This window comes from Ambystoma mexicanum, chromosome 12, assembly GCF_040938575.1.
Source record: "Ambystoma mexicanum isolate Mex_15411 chromosome 12, UKY_AmexF1_1, whole genome shotgun sequence".
Classification (NCBI taxonomy): domain Eukaryota; kingdom Metazoa; phylum Chordata; class Amphibia; order Caudata; family Ambystomatidae; genus Ambystoma; species Ambystoma mexicanum.
The window spans coordinates 467,550,687-467,567,946 of record NC_090936.1 but is presented as its reverse complement, the minus strand read 5'-3'; the positions used below and the strand labels follow the sequence as shown (position 1 = coordinate 467,567,946).

Here is a 17,260-nt window from a genome sequence, read left to right as displayed (position 1 = left end):
CGACCCCATATTCATCGCAGGCGCCACTAGTGGCGATGTGCGGGGTGGACGAGCAACTGAAAAAAGGGATCCGCAAGCACTGGGAGCCGGTAGGCCTGGTGACCTTGGGAGATATATGGCAAGAGGGAAAGGCATTAGACTTTCAAAAGATAGTGGACGAAACTGGGGTACACATGGGGCAATATATCACGTATAATAGAAGAATTAAACGGGTGAAGGAAACGTGGTCCGAAGCAGCACTAGCAGAACAACCTGACACTGCCATAGAAAGGATGTACGATATCTCAGAGGGGGGCACGAAATATCCCAAATATATGAAGTAGTAATGTCTAGAGTGGGTAAGGAGGTGCCCCAATTGAGAAGGGACTGGGAGGAGGAAGCGGGAGAACCCATGCAAGAAGGGCATTAGGAAAGAGTCCAGAGATATCATAAAAAGGTGCCCAGGAACGCGAGGCTGCACCAGATTCAGCTATATGTCACCCACAGGGCATACATGACCCCCCAAGATTGCTAGTTTCGGGGGTACTGAAGAAGAGAAAAAAAGGCCCAAGTGCGGGGAGGTGGACGCCGGGATGATCCATATGTTCTGGGCGTGCCCAGTGGTGGGGAAATTCTGGGAGGAAGTTAAACTTAGACTGTCCGAGAAGGGCATCAAGATTGAGGTGTAATCCGTATGGGCATGCACGCTGGGGGGATTTACCAGACTACACAATTTGAAACATGTTTGCAAACTGAAGGACCTGGCCTACATTCTGGCCAAAAGGAGAATAGCCATGAGCTGGAAAGCAGCCCACAGACCCAGATTAGAGGTATGGTGGAATGATCTCCTGAAATGGCCAGGAGCCGAGACAGTAGTATGGCACGAGGCAGTCAGTAAAGGGGAGGAAAATGAAGTAGGACCTCTGACAGCCTGGAGACAATTGGTAGCCACACTGTCGGGAAATTCCAATGCCGACTCCAGCGAACATGACACGTCTGAAAACGGCAAAGGGGATTAACCCCGAGAGGAAGGAAATCTGGAGAACTGAGGCGGAAGCTCGAGTTAAAGAGGGTGAGGGGGGAAGACAACAATAAATAATATGTGAAATTATGCTAAGAAGCTTGTGCGTGAAAATGTCGGGTGTGATGGTTTTGTGTTGTGTGTTGTAAAATCAATAAAATATTAATTTTTTTAAATAAAAATAAAAAAAATGTATGCGGACACTCCACAGAAGGAATGAATTCCAGCCCAGAGGATTCAAAGTTCAAGTTCCAGGAGCTCAGTGAAAATCAGGTATAGTAAATATGGCGGTGCTGCTTTAAGAGAGATGTGACGGAATGACGTAACTCTGCTGCATCAATAAATGGGGCGTCACGGTCTTCGCATGCTAGTGCACGCACAGAGCCCGAATCAGCTACCCTCGTCCTCTTGTTTTCTGTCGGGGGGTGGAGGGGTGGGTCCGGTTCTACCACACCAGCAGGCCGAGAGGCCTATAACAATGGCACAAGGAGGTTATTGTCAAGGACCTACATGCTCAGGCTGGCGGCGGTGATCTCCGATGCTTGTTGGTGTCCATAGTTTAGTTTAGTTTTAGTTTATTTCTTATATAGCATGAACACGCCCATATGAGAGGTTGGAGCCTCTCGTACTGCAGGAGCAGTGCGCGGCCGCACCCTGCATCTTCAACATGCCCAGGTGAGCCTGTGGGCCCTGCGAGCATTGTCGGCTGCTTACAGCTGATCCTACGCAAATGCAGTGAAATCTGCATTTAATCACAGCCTCATCCACATTTTCCTGCGACCATATTGCACGCTGTGCAAACGCTCTTCCAGGCTGTTTGGCCTGCATTTTGTCCATTTGGGCAAATTATGTCCATTGTGCCCCACGAGGCCACCACAGGCCAAGATGGCCGCCTTGCACCTCGTCTGAACATTGCTGGCCTGCATCCCGCCCCCGACGCCTGATTGGTCTGCTGCGCAGACTTCTCCTCCAACCAGACGCCGGCAGGCAGCAGCCGGCTCCCCCAACGAAGGTACACCAACAAAGGTGCCTGTCGTGAGCCCTCAGAAGCGCCAGAGCCCCAGAGAGAGGTTGGAGCCTCTCGCACTGCAGGAGCAGTGCGCGCCCGCACCCTGCATCTTCAACATGCCCAGGTGAGCCCGTGGGCCCTGCGAGCATTGTCGGCTGCTTACAGCTGATCCTCCGCGAATGCGGTGAAATCCGCATTTAATCACAGCCTCATCCACATTTTCCTGCGACCATATTGCACGCTGTGCAAACGCTCTTCCAGGCTGTTTGGCCTGCATTTTGTCCATTTGGGCAAATTACATCCATTGTGCCCCACGAGGACCACCACAGGCCAAGATGGCCGCCCTGCACCTCGTCTGAACATTGCTGGCCTGCATCCCGCCCCCGACGCCTGATTGGTCTGCTGCGCAGACTTCTCCTCCAACCAGACGCCGGCAGGCGGCAGCCGGCTCCCCCAACATAGGTACACCAACAAAGGTGCCTGTCGTGAGCCCTCAGAAGCGCCGGAGCCCCAGAGAGAGGTTGGCGCCTCTCGCACTGCAGGAGCAGTGCGCGCCCGCACCCTGCATCTCCAACATGCCCAGGTGAGCCCATGGGCCCTGCGAGCATTGTCGGCTGCTTACAGCTGATCCTGCGCGAATGCGGTGAAATCCGCATTTAATCACAGCCTCATCCACATTTTCCTGCGACCATATTGCACGCTGTGCAAATGCTCTTCCAGGCTGTTTGGCCTGCATTTTGTCCATTTGGGCAAATTACGTCCATTGTGCCCCACGAGGACCACCACAGGCCAAGATGGCCGCCCTGCACCTCGTCTGAACATTGCTGGCCTGCATCCCACTCCCGACGCCTGACTGGTCTGCTGCGCAGACTTCTCCTCCAACCAGACGCCGGCAGGCGGCAGCCGGCGCCCCCAACGAAGGTACACCAACAAAGGTGCCTGTCGTGAGCCCTCAGAAGCACCGGAACCCAGAGAGAGGTTGGAGCCTCTCGCACTGCAGGAGCAGTGCGCACCTGCACCCTGCAACTTCAACATGCCCAGGTGAGCCCGTGGGCCTTGCGAGCATTGTCGGCTGCTAACAGCTGATCCTGCGCGAATGCGGTGAAATCCGCATTTAATCACAGCCTCATCCACATTTTCCTGCGACCATATTGCACGCTGTGCAAACGCTCTTCCAGGCTGTTTGGCCTGCATTTTGTCCATTTGGGCAAATTACTTCCATTGTGCCCCAAGAGGACCACCACAGGCCAAGATGGCCGCCCTGCACCTCGTCTGAACATTGCTGGCCTGCATCCGGCCCCCGACGCCTGATTGGTCTGCTGTGCAGACTTCTCCTCCAACCAGACGCCGGCAGGCGGCAGCCGGCTCCCCCAACGAAGGTACACCAACAAAGGTGCCTGTCGTGAGCCTGTCTGGAGCCACAGGAGCCAAGGGCCAGGATCCCTGCCCGTTCTGCTCTAGGTAAGCCTGCAACAAGCATATCCCCAATTACTGACCAGAACCATCTCATTCTTTTCGCATCTCCCTCGCTCCTGCCTAATTTACGCCACCATCCCGCACGGCTGCACACACGTGTGCTGTCCATGCCCCTAACGTGCCATGACACCCGGATACATCGTATCCCACCACCTGACTCACCCTCGTTGAACGTCCTTGCCACCCATTCGCAGCTATAATTATTATGGACCACATGCTCTATACCTACTGCTGCACGCTGTGTTTCTCTTATTTGCCCTTCTCCTTCAGGCCTCTCATTACAGCCCCCATGAGTTACCAGTATATTATGTATGCCATTTCGATTCTAGATGCCTTGTATTGTGCCTAGTGAAATGTTCTGCATTGCTACTAGCTGCCTAATTTGCGCCATTATCAAAACTAGATGCCTCTGTACTGTGCCTATTGACTGGATTTGCACTGCTGTTGGCTGTTTATCTGTGCCATTTCGAATTTTGATGTCCCCGTACTGGGCCTAGTGACATGATTTGCACTGCTGTTGGTCGCTTAACTGCGCCAGTTCAAATCTAGATGTCCCTGTACAGTGCCTATTGACCTGTTTTGTACTGCTGTTGGATGCCTAATTTGTGCCATTTCAAATTTAGATGTCCCTGTAGTGTGCCTATTGACCAGATTTGCTTTTCTGTTGGTTGCTTATGTGCACCACGTTATCTCGTTATACCCTGTGTCTAGACCCCATACATCTACATCCTCAATCCCTGAGAAATACAAGCTGCAACATGCAGCTAAGAACCTTTGCCAGCACTGCCCTTATACTCACAGTCTTTTTAGGACTGTCAGCCTGCACTGCTGCCAGCTACCATACAAGCACCTCTAAGACTTCCCATAACTGCCAACCCATTCTCCCTTCAACCATGCTTCACTATCCTGACCCTCCACCAAACCCTTACCTCAACGACCCAGCCCTTTAGCTCAAGCACTTTGCCACTAAACCTACTCCAAACATGCCATGTACTCTACAACAAAGGAATTGTAGACTTAGAACTAGACTGCCCAGACCACCTTGTACTTTGCGCAATCGCTCTGCCCCCTCACTGCCCAACTCAACCGTACCGCTTAGTACTCCACTCGCCACCACACCCATCTCAGCACTAAAGGGAGCCCTTATCAATGCAAGATCCCTCACGGTTCATGCCCTTGACATCGCAGACCTCATCACCGTCCAGAACCTTGACTTCCTAGCTATCACCGAAACTTGGTTACATGATGCCTCTGGCCCACTCCTCGCCCTATCACTACCCAAGGGTTATACCATTATTAGAAACGATCGCCAATCCAACCTGTCGAAAGGAGGAGGAGTCGCTTTTATACATAGTGACAAAATTGTTATGAGAGTTGCTCCCCACATACAACTTAGCTCTGCAGAATCTCTTTCAGTGAAACTATCGCTCTCTCCTACCAACAAAGCAACACTCCACCTTATATACAGACCGCCAGGCCCACTGGGCTCATTCATTGATGATGTTGCCTCTACCCTGTCGACTAACACTAAGCCTAACTCTCAGATACTGTTACTAGGCGACCTTAACATAGGCCTCTCAGATCCCAAGGTCCACATGGCCGCTGAAGTAGACACCACCCTTTCCAACCTAGGCCTCCAGCAGCGCATTCGTGATCCTACACACATCAAAGGCTGAACGCTCGACTGGCTAGCAGACCTTAACTGTAACACTAATGTCATCTCTAACGATGCCTGCGCCTGGTCCGACCACCATGTTATTACCTTCCTTCTGCCAGCCACCAACCCCCAGCCCACACCCACCATAGCCCCCGCCATACCGACTAGAAATAAAAAAGATATCACCAGGGAGAAACTGCTTCCTCTTATCCTCCCTTGCTTAAACACTCTTGCCTCACAGCACAAGGACAAGGACCCTACTGTTTTAGTAGACACTTTTAACAGCCTAATGACCAATGCCATTGAGAGCATAGCTCCACTAAAGATCCGCAAAGCCAAACAACAGTCCCACCTGAACTCTTGGTTCACCCCGCAGCTCAACGCGCTGGGCAAAGAAAAGCGCAAGGCCGAAGCACTTTGAAAAAGTCACCCGAGCGCAACTAATAAAGCCTCCCTCTTGATCACCTCTCTTAACTATAAGGAGGCCATATTACAAGCCAAAAAGGAGACTTACAACTCACGCATAGCCCGGGCAGAATCGAACACTAGAGAATTATTTAAAATCCTCAAAGAGCTAGAATCTCCCTCACCTGCCCCGGACACGTGCACCAAGGACAGCACCTGGTGCAACAATATACAAAAAGCCCTTCTTAATAAAATATCTACCTTGCAATCCAAAATCAACGCCAAACAAAATACCCTCCACACCCCTATATTTAGTAATACCAGGCCACCTAAAATAATTACCCCTGACTCCCCGGTGCCGTTCAGCTTCACACCACTCACTGTTCTGGAGGTTGAAAAAATCATCTGTAACCTAAAACCTTCAAACTGCCAAGGGGACGCCTGTCCAGCCCCGATCATCAAGGATTCGGCTCATGACCTCGCCCTTTTTATCACCACTTTTATCAACGCCTCCTTTCAATCGGGAGTGGTCCCCAATAACCTGAAGGATGCTTGGGTCATCCCTCTCCTAAAAAAACCCACCTTAGACCCAGAGGTTCCAACCAATTACAGGCCCATCACAACGGTCCCATTTCTGCTAAAAATCTTGGATAGAGCAGCCTATCTACAGATACAGAACTATCTGGAATCAAACAACCTATTAGGCACGAGACAATCTGGCTTTAGACCTAAGCACGGTACGGAGACAGCCCTCCTCGATCTCAAAACCCAAATTGAGGATCTCAAAGACAAAGGTAAACTAGCCATGTTACTACTATTAGACTTATCTGCGGCCTTTGATTTGGTTAATCACCAAATCCTCTGTCACCATCTAAAAACTGCAGCTCATTTCTCCGATACGGCCACAAACTGGATTCAATCCTTCCTGGATAACAGAAAGAGGAGGGTATTCTCGCCCACCTCTGCTGCTGACCCTGCACCAGTCCCCTGCGGTGTCCCCCAAGGATCGTGTGTATCCCCTACCCTCTACAATGTATTTACTAAACCCTTATTTGATGTGCTTGACTATCTGGGTGTCACCTACACGAATTATGCTGATGACACCCAGATACTCATCCCCATCACGGGTGATTACACAGTAGATTCTAAAGCCTTAAATGACGTTTACCACGTCATTCAAACATGGATGGCCCAACATGAGCTTTGTCTCAATGATGACAAGACAGAGCTCCTCATCCTAGGTACTCAGCAAAGACTAAACAAGTTGAACCCTATGTTCAGTTCATTTAACATCGATGGAAACCTAATAAAAGTCTCCAAAGATACCAAAACGCTTGGAATCTACCTTGATTCCACCCTCTCCCTTCACAGACAAACCACTGCAGTTGCGGCCACCGCCGCTTATACCTGCAAGTTGATCACAGCATGTCACCCTTTTCTTTCCACGCACAACTGTACTACCCTTGCTAGGACCCTGGTCATGTCCAAACTGGACTACTGTAATGCACTGTACCAGGGCACTAATCAGGGTAACCTAGACAAGCTCCAGATCATACAAAATAACGACATCAGGGCAGCCCTCAACATCCCCAGATCCGCACACATTTCGGATACCAGGAAGAGCCTTCATTGGCTGTCAGTCACCCAAAGGATCTCACTAAAATCGCTCGCCCTAACCTACAAATGTATGAATAACCTGGCCCCCACTTATCTCTCCTCGGGATTCTCGCTGTACACCCCAGTTCGCTCACTTAGATCTACTCTGAACCAGAGCCTACTGATACCGAGATACAAGCTCCAAACAGCTGGTGGATCTAGCTTCCCAGTCCTGGCAGCTAAAGTGTGGAACACTGTCCCCTTGACTATCAGAAACCTCCCCTCCTTCAACCTATTCAAACACAGAGCCAAATGTTGGCTAGTCTCCTCCAATGCCCAAGCTACACTCTGAAACGTGATCCGATAACCTTTGTTTGATTGTAATCGACAAATCTTGTATCGTTGTACTACTTACCTATGCCTTCTTTGCTATATTTATTGATTGTCATGTAATCACTGTATGCAACTTATGTAACCATTGCTTTCAAGATATGCGCCCGGTAGCCTCCGGGCCTGGTTTGCGCTATACAAATAAAACAAATACAAATACAAATACAAATGCTTCAGTGAGCTGACAAAACAACAATAATAGCAACATCTGGAGACACTCATCAGCCGCAATGCCATTGCACATGAAGAGGTGAGGTATACCCTGGACCGCCCGCCATCGATAGGTTGCGGCCCCCCCTTGGGAGTGCACGTGCAACTCTAGGAACACTTTTTGAAGTGCCCATGCAGCGGGATCATGTCATACAAAAAAATGTGTCTAGATCTCTTCTTTCTGTGAGAAAAGGGGGTGCAGACAATTGTTTTGTTCTCTTCTATTCCCCATTTGTCACCTGTTTGGTGGGGGATTCTGCTGGACTTAGTGGAGACCGGTGGGTTGTGGTGTGTAATTCCACCGCTGTGTGCCTGGAAGAAGGGAGCACATGCTGCGGAGTTGCAGCCCTCGTGTTGGGAGGGTGCTCGTGCGCTCTAAAGGCAGCTGACCTGCTGGCGACGGTAGAATCATGGATGGAGGTCTAGGAAAAGTGCCTGTGGCGGCGGCAGCCCCTGCAGGTGTGCAGATGCCCAGACAGCAAGGTTCTCTGATGCCGATGCCAGAGTTTGATGTGTCTGGTGCACCATCCAGTCTAGGGCCAAGGTGGGATCTATGGATGGAGCGTCTACAAATGAACTTTAAACCCATGGGTGAGGTGAATGATGAGGCAAAGATGTCGGTGTTGGTCGATGCTACAGGTCTGTGCACAAAATATTTAAATCATTACGGCCAGTTGATGACTCTTATGTGTCAGCCAAAAACGCTTTGAGGGAATATTTCATGCTGCTTGTCAACTTGGACTACGAAAACAGAAGGATGATGAAGCACTTGATACTTTCCATGGCAGTCTGAGGTAGCTAGCATCCGTGTGGGGCAATGACGAGGCTATGGTGTGCCAGCAGCTGATTCAAGGATGTGTGTCAGGCAAAATGCGATGTCAGGTGCTGAGAGAGCCTGGTCTAACCCTGGCGTGCATTCTGGAGATGGGCCGCTCCCTTGAGTTGGCGGACACAAGGGCATCTAAGATAGATGCAGCCATACAGACTTTAAAGATAGACAATGTGTGTGCAGGAGAGTGCCAACAAAGGCCAGGATAACGAGGAGGAGTGTGGGTCCTTGCAAGGAAAAAGGGCCTAACACGTCTGAACCATGCTTACAATGTGGGTGCGACCTTCCACACGCAGCTGAATGTCCAGCGAAGGGCGGACATGCAGAAGGTGTGGCATTTCCAACCATTTTGTGCGAATGTGCCACGCTCCGATCCCAGTGCTAATGCCTAGGGGCCCTGTCAGGATGGGTCCATTTGTCCAGAGGCATCCCAGAATGTGTCCCAGATGGAGCAGATGGATCAGGAGGAGAAGGATCAAAGGGGCTAAGGAATTGAGGAGGAGGAGGAGGAAGATGTCTTCTCCATCTCCAGTGCGTGTGAGCAGACAGCCAATAAGAGGAGGCAGCCGAGATGCGAGGGCAGTATCAATGGGTCTGAGGTGCCTGTGCTGGTTGACACTGGCGCCTCTGTTAATGTGATGGCATTGAATCACTATGAGGAGTTGCTTGGTTCTCCAGAACTGAGCCGGCCGAGGGTTCGTATGTTCACATTTGGAGGGGACAGACCCATTCCGCTTAAGGGGGCATTCATTTTCGAAAGTTGACAATGGAGTCAACACCATGTAAGCAAGGATTTTCGTAACTGACATTAGCGAACTGAGCTGTGCTGCAGTGGAAGCACTGAGGATTGTGAGTTTTGCCTATGGGGTGCATGTGGAGGACATTCCGGCTGTTCTAGAGAAGTTTGCAGGTGTGTTTATTGGCGTAGGCAAGCTGGTGGGTGAACTGGTGTAGCTTCACATTGACTCAATCTGTCCAGTGGCCCTAATAAATAGAAGAATCCTGTTTCAACTGAGGGAACAGATTGCCAAAGAGCTAGACCACCTGGTGGAACTAGACATTATTGAGAAGGTAGAAGGACTGACGCTGTAGGTTTCTCCCTATTGTGGTGACAAGGAAGCCCAAGCAGCCACACTCAGTTCGTATTTGTGTGGACATACACCTACCAAATAAGGCCATTAAAAGAGAAGAACACTTGATGCCCACCATCAAGTGGTCCTGCAACCCGAGTCAAGGTACATTACAACTTTCACGACACACAGGGGCCTCTACCGCTACAAGCGGCTCAGCTTTGGGGTCTCGTCAGTGGCTGAGGGGTTTCAGAACATCATTAGAGGGGTGTTGACTGACCTGGAAGCAGTCTTAAACATCAATGATGGCATTCTGGGTTGTTGAGAAATTGGAAATGAAGCATACGGAGAGACTAAAGAAGACCCTGGAATGAATTAAGTCACTTGGTCTCAAGCTGCACAAGGACAAATGTGAGTTTATCCAGAAGAGAATTGATTTCTTTGGATTTATCTTCCAAGAAGGGGGTGTGTCGCCAGACCCGGGGAAGTGAAGAACATCAAAGAAGCAAAACCTCCAGAGACAGTGTCAGAAGTCTGTAGTTTCGTGGTAATGGTGACGTACTGTTGGCGATTCATGAAGAACTTGGCCACGGTGTCGGTACCGCTGAGGAATCTAACCAAAAAGGACACATTGTGGTAATGGAGTCCGCTGGAACAGACATCATTCGATGAGATCAAGGAAGCTCACACAGAGAATGGCACCATGGCGTTTTTTTGATGCAACCCTGGCATTGGAAATTGTGGTGGATGCGAGCACATTTGGGTTGGGTGCAGTGCTGACCCAGTATGATTCGAGTGGCAATGTGAGACTGGTGGCTTTTGCAAGCCAAGCCCTATCGGAGACAGAACAAGGATACTCTCAAGTGGAGAGAGAGGCTCTGGTGGTGCTCTGGGGGTTCACAGCATTTCAGTTTGTACATTTTGGGGAGACCAGCAACTGCGGTCACCGACCACAAACCCCTCATTCCGATCATGTCTGGATCATCATCAAGACCACCTGCCCGCATTGAGCACTGAATGTTTGCCCTGTTGTAATATGGGGGTGTTTGGTCTATCACCCTGGGTCAAATAATGCTGCAGACTTTCTCTTAAGGCATCCGGGAGGGAAAGACAGTCGACCAGAGACAGGGGAAGCTGAGGCAGAGGAGTTTGTCCGGTTGGTAAGTGAATCATCAACACCAAATTCCATGTCAGAGTTGGCTGACACATCGGGTGAGGATGAGTGCTTCCGCCTACTCCGTGGAGCATTACACATGGAAGTTTTGGAGGGTCAGGGATGAATAATCCTTCACCGAGTCAGGATTACAACTAAGGGTGCAGAAAATAGTGGTTTGTTTGGTCCAGATTCCGCAGGTCATCGCATTGGAACATCGGGGCCATCAGTGTGCTTCCAAAACCAAAGCGCGCCTGAGACCTAAGATGTGGTTCCCATACCTATGAGAACTGTGTTGACGTGTTTGTGAAGAGCTGTGTGTGTTTGCTCTTGAACCCACTTTTCCTTCCTCTTATGTTTGTGCTCCTCCTTCTTCCTCTGCAGACTAAGCTTTGGACACCTCAGGCAGGGGCCACAACACGCCATCTTCCAGACAAGCAAATTGAAAATATAGGGTGAATGGTATGTCTGTGCGCCTTTCTACATTGTTCAGTTGTATTAATTCAGTATATAGTTGTCATATGTATCCCTGCTGCAAGAACCTAACTACAGCTGATATCCACCTAAACCAGCGGAGCACCGCCACCTGAGCACAGAATAACATATTTAATACAAAGCTGCACGCCTTCAAGAATCTAAGGAGTACTTCGGACCCATATTTATGCATTGTCACAAAGACACATACAATGATCAAAGGACCTAACTTATACCACGCTGCACATGAGAATTCTCAAGATGGGCAGCGACCCACTGTATATGTAAATCAGAACGGATTGTAAGGAATGACAACCAATTGGTGTTCAGTCATAATATCGAGAAAAAAAAATGTCGAAAGACAATAATTTCAAAAAAATAATGTCGAGAAAAAAAAATCAAATTCTTAATTTTTTTATTTATATATTTTTTTGGGGTTTCGCGAGTAAAAAAAAGGTTAAAAAAGGTTAAAAAAAACCTAGTGAAAAAGAAATTCGATTTTTTCTTTTTCAACATTATTTTTTCGAAATTATGACTTTCCACATTTCTGTATTCGATATTATCACTATAAACCAACCAATGAATGTAACAGCATAATGACAATGGGATACTAATGCATGTTACTAATGCAGGCAAAGGCTTACCAAGTGGTAGAAATTCAGATTAACCAACGTTGCTAACATCCGAAAAGTAAATTGCACTGGGACACTAATGTATGTTACTAGTGCATGAAAAAGTTTATCAAGTGTTCAGAATTCAAATTAACTGAGGAGGCTAACATCCGAAAAGTGTGTATAAACGATACCAAGGTATTCAGACAACTTATGGAATGTTATACACAATGATAGAAACACACAATTGCCTGTGATTTGGAACAGGGTCATTTGTTTTCAGTGTTTTTTAATTATTGCTACACCTTGATAAAGCCCACAATGGGGTGAAACATTAGCACGTGCCACCATTTGGTTAATGTTGGCTTAGGAAGATTTAGAAACAAACTAGGACGACGTATGATTGTACCATAGGACCATAGGGTTTTTTTCAATTAAGAAAAAATCCATGTGGTCATACACGCTTGCTTTGATTTCTATTTCTCATGGCGCAGAAATATACCTAACTAGTCCACAGTCTGATTTTCAACTTCCAGACAAGCCCAGGGCTTTGAAACTTCTATGGTGGTGATTTGGTGCTGTATTAGTGCCTCTTAACATAATATTACATAACATACATAAGGTGCCCGAGGCTGCTAGGCATCCTCCAAGCACAGGTATAATTGCAGAGTTTACACAATACAAAAACGTGATGCAAAATGATATATTCTCTTGACACTTGTGCTTGGTCAGAAACCGAAAGCACTGTGAGTGTGATTCATTTAGGGTGTGCAAGATTACCACCTGAAGACAAAAGCAAAAAACGGATTTCTGTGCTCCACAACTTTTCTGCCTGCTCTTGATGTGTACTCTCAATGGACATGAAAGTAAAGAATTACATACAAAATGAAGTCGCTACCCCAAATAGGCTATGAATGGATTTAGAATGAACCCAATCCCAAAGTAGACATGGGACGATTGATGGTGGGTTTCACCAGTTCCATTAATATGATTGCATTGACATGTTGATTTCATTTTCAGATTGTTGCTCGGAGATTTTTGTGTTGAGGGTATGGGGGATTTCTGGTCGGGAGAGTGTGACCCGGAATAATTCTTATTAGATGTTATAATACAATACCAGTTAAAGTGAGCATAACTTGGAATGGCAGTCTGTAAATAACATCAAAACAACAGAGGATCGTTCCTTGCAATAGGTCAATGCTGCAAGATCATTTTTTGTCTCATCTCCATCTTGAATTTCCGTTAATGTTTCTTCTTAATACAGGGCAAATAATACACAGTGTCACTTACATCTCTGAACTGCACTAGGCCGAGTTCCCCAAGCTCTGCGATGCAGGAGTAGCCTGCCTCTACTTGCAGGAAGAGCTGCGTGAGGCACATCTCCTCGCTCCGAAACATCGACCCCATCTTTGGGTGCCTGAGCCCCCACACGCCACAGCCGTCGGGGTGGATACAAGGAGATTATGTAACCTGTCAGGATTTGCTCTTCACCTGTGATCAATACACCAGAAAGAAGATATGTTTAGTGACTTCATATCAGATGACAATGATAAAATGTACAAAATGGATAGAAATCGCTCAGACAGAGGAATAGAGTAAGAACATGATCACAAAAGAGTGACAGAGGGAGACAGTGAGAAAGAAAAGAAAGAAAGAGAGGGACAGAGAAAGAGGGGTACAGGGATTATCGAACACAGACGCAAACAACTCATTGGGAAAATATCTAATTCCTATTGATTCTTTGCCCCAGCCATGAAAAGCCTCCATGACTAGGCCCCTCGAGCGTGCTAAGCTATAAAGGCCGGCCTACAAGGCATAGCGCCCACCATCCTGATTTGAAGCAATTGATAGGACTATTTGACAGCAGGTAAACCTATACTCCTCTGCAGTAGTGAACTCAGGATCCTTATTCAGACCCAGGATTATAGCACGTAGAACAAGTAGGCCAAGCGAACTCACAACACATTCACCTTCTTCTGTAGAACAAGTACTGCATGCCCACAGATATGCCCTCGATCATGCCCAAAGCAAAGAGTTTGGATGATGTTTATCACGGCTTTGAATAGAGAAACAGGCTAAAAAAGGATGCATACATCTCAGGAAAGGAAACAGGTCTTTTTTAGTTGAAAGCTCTGCACACCAGAAAACATGAGACATTTACCCTGGGCAGTGAAAAAACACATGCCACAATCTGAGAGACAACCTTAAGAGAGATACAAAAAAAAACATACAAAACAAGATACACAGACGCAAAGCAAATTGAAATGCTATAAACTGCTAAATGGGAACTATATTGGCCTATAAGAATTTCTGCTCAAAATGAAGTATTCCAAATACAGGTAATTAAGTACCAAGGCAAAACTCATGGGTGATGGATGGAATTTTTAGACTGAATCATAACATCTGGCGTCACTTTGGGCATCCTTCCAAACCTATGGGGTGGAAGGCAGGTGGGGCAGGGTGGAGAGGCAATAAGGAAAGTGGGGACAGGTAGCCTTCGGAGACTGTGTGGGGACCAAGAGAAAAAAAGCGGTGGGGGAGAGACGATGGTGGCTGGCATAGAATGCAGGCTTTGCAAAATAGTAAAGTCTGCAATCGTGGCTGACAGATTGGCTCCCGCCTCTCCCCCCCAACCCCCGTGATCCCCTTGCCTCCCTAGATGGTAGTAACCTTTGAGGTGGACTTTCATACCAAGTTTATTGAACAGGTTGGACAATGTACCTTTAATTAATGGTCTGTTTTTTTTTGTTGTCATCCCTAGAATGGCAGCTAGACAATTTCCAGAGAATCTGGTCAGAGCCCACCTGCAAGTTGCCAAAGCCCGGCCCGGTAAGAAAAGGCAAATAGGGGGGCGCTGTTGCGCACAACCAAGATGGCCGCCTGAAGTGAGAGCTCCGGCCCGACAGAAATCCGTATTATAATTGAATCCTGTTTCGGAGCCACCAGCGGATAGCAGAGTCGAGCAAAGGGTGCACTTTGGCCCAGTCCACACCCGACTGAAATCCTGGAAGCGGCGGACTAAAACTCACAGAGATATTGGCTTTGGCGGGGTGAGCGGGAGAAGGCCCGGGAGTGTGCCGCGAGGGACGTCCGGCTGGCCTGAGCCCCGCGCCGCTGACACTCTGGCCAGAGAGGCATAGAGAGGAGGAGCTGCCGTGCTGAGGTCGCGGAGTTGGACCCGTGGGCACTGCGGATCGGCTGAGGTGGCCCCCCTGGGTCCCATACACGAGGGCTGTGCGGGCGAGTGCTGCTGGCTCGTGGGCCCTGCTGCGGACCGGCGGCGAGGTGTGATCGGGGGAGCCCGGTGGGGACCTGCCTTCGCAGTTACGGAGGCGATCCTGCTGGGCGAGAGCTGGCGCTCCCTGCTGCGCCGCGGCAGGTGCTGAGAAGCGGGCCGTCGTTGGACGGCGTGATATCCTTCCCCCCGACCCGGACCGTGACTGAAGGAGCGGCGCTGTCAGGGGAAGGGAAGACTCCATTTCCTGGCCTGTAGCCGGGGCACGCCGCACGTGCTATATTTCCTGCAAGTTGGCGGTGGAGGCGGCGCTGGGCTCGGTGCCGCTGAGACAGTGAGTTGTACGGCATTCAGCGGTTGGGGGGCGAAAAACCCGAGGCCTTCCCCTGTGCCCACCGTGCGCTATAGGGCCGGACTGGATCTGGGAGCACCACGCCGGGGCCCTGATTCGGATTCGAACATTAACTGGGATAATCAGCTCCTTTCTACGTGGGAGGACACAGTCCATTGCAAGTGGGCAAATTAACAAATATACCAGCTGAACTGTGGCCACGGGCGCCTGGACAAGCCCACTCAACAGATAGTATCCTACACGGCACGGGCGGCCTACCCACTACGGATATCTAGTATAGTCCCACAGAATCCATAACCCGCGTCGGGCCGTGGTGGTGGGCCGGCTGGTGTAGCGGACATGGGTAACACGAGGAAACAGGAAAAAGCGGCAGAGGGGGCGTCCGGGAAAAAGAAGGGCCCGATGGACTCATTCACCAGCAGCCAGGCAGTCGGCCATGAACCAGAACCGCCGACAACATCAATAGCTGAACCCGGCGTGGACAGCGGTGACAGGGTTGATCGCCTTACCACGATAGTACAGAATGGCTTCCTATCCCTTAATGTGAAGCTAGATGACATTGTCAACACTATTGGAGCACTGAAAACTAGAGACGACAAGGAGAGCCTCAGAATCACTGAAGCGGAAGACAGAATTGGCACAAATGAAGACACCATTGCGCGACACGATCATGACATAGCGCAGCTTAAGGCAGGCATGAACGCGTTGCAAAGTAAATGCAAGGACCTAGAATCCAGATCCCGAAGAAAGAACATTCGGATTGTGGGGGTTTCTGAAAAGTTCGGGAAAGGCGCAATGGAACAACAAGTGGAAAACCTTCTTAAGACTCTTTTTGGGACAGATTTCTGGTTGAGCGAGCGCATTGCACTCTGGCCCCATCATTGCTAGACTGTTGAACTACAGAGACAGAGATACAATACTTGGAAAGGCAAGAGAAATTGGGACACTACAATATGAGAAGAACCGCATACATGTTTATCTGGACTTTGCTGCGGGGGTACAGGCTAGCAGGCGATCATATGAGCCGGTCAAGCGGCTATTGAGGGCACGCCAGGTCCCATATGCGCTAATATTCCCGGCCAAGATGCAAATTCAGTATGGAGGAAGGGCACACTTTTTCGAGACCCTGGCCGCTGCTCTGGCGTATGTGGAAGCAACTATACCCCTACCACCTAGAGGCCGTGGGCTGGACCAGAACGGAAGATCACCCCCGGGGGGGGAGACCGGGGCCCTGGTGACTGAACATGGTTGCACACATATCCTCTGTTCCTGTTTTGTTGATGTGTAACGGAATTCTGCTCCTGCTGGGGGACTCTGAGTAACATTTGAAGCAGGTCGTGAGCCCGCTCTGGTGGGCCCGTGACGACAACGTGGCTCCCACAGGAAAGTTCCTACAAGTTTCAAGGGTACATCATCAAGTTGGGGCGGATGATGTGGGTGGAGGGTGGAGTTGGGGAAACCGGGAAGTTACAGAATGTTACTGCTCCCAGGGCATGTTAGGGACCTGGGGGGTGGATTGGTTTAATTTAAGTTCCAGGTTGGTTGAAACCAGTTCTGGCGGGTGCACACTGTGCCCACATCAGGTAAACTTAAGTTATGGTGGAAACAATGGCACGGCACGGATTCTATATATGGGGGAACGGGTGACGGGGTGAAGATAACCTTATTGTCCTGGAATGTCCGGGGGCTAAACAACCCGATGAAAGCCAGGAAGGTGGGGAACTATGTTACCAGGCACGGTCCTCAGATCCTAATGCTCCAGGAGACGCACACTCAGGGAACGGTTAACAAAA

At 49.3% G+C, this 17,260-nt stretch overlaps 1 protein-coding gene across 1 annotated transcript in view; it reads right to left on the bottom strand.

Moving 5' to 3' along the window:
* The window catches only part of LOC138513675 (V-type proton ATPase 116 kDa subunit a 4-like), a 241,387-nt gene that overhangs the window by 196,487 nt on the left and 27,640 nt on the right, over positions 1-17,260 (bottom strand). Inside the window, exon 2 of the mRNA XM_069628738.1 lies at positions 13,171-13,371. Within this exon, the coding sequence (XP_069484839.1) occupies positions 13,171-13,287 (117 nt within the window). The 5' untranslated portion in view covers positions 13,288-13,371. The remainder of the gene's footprint in view (positions 1-13,170; positions 13,372-17,260) is intronic.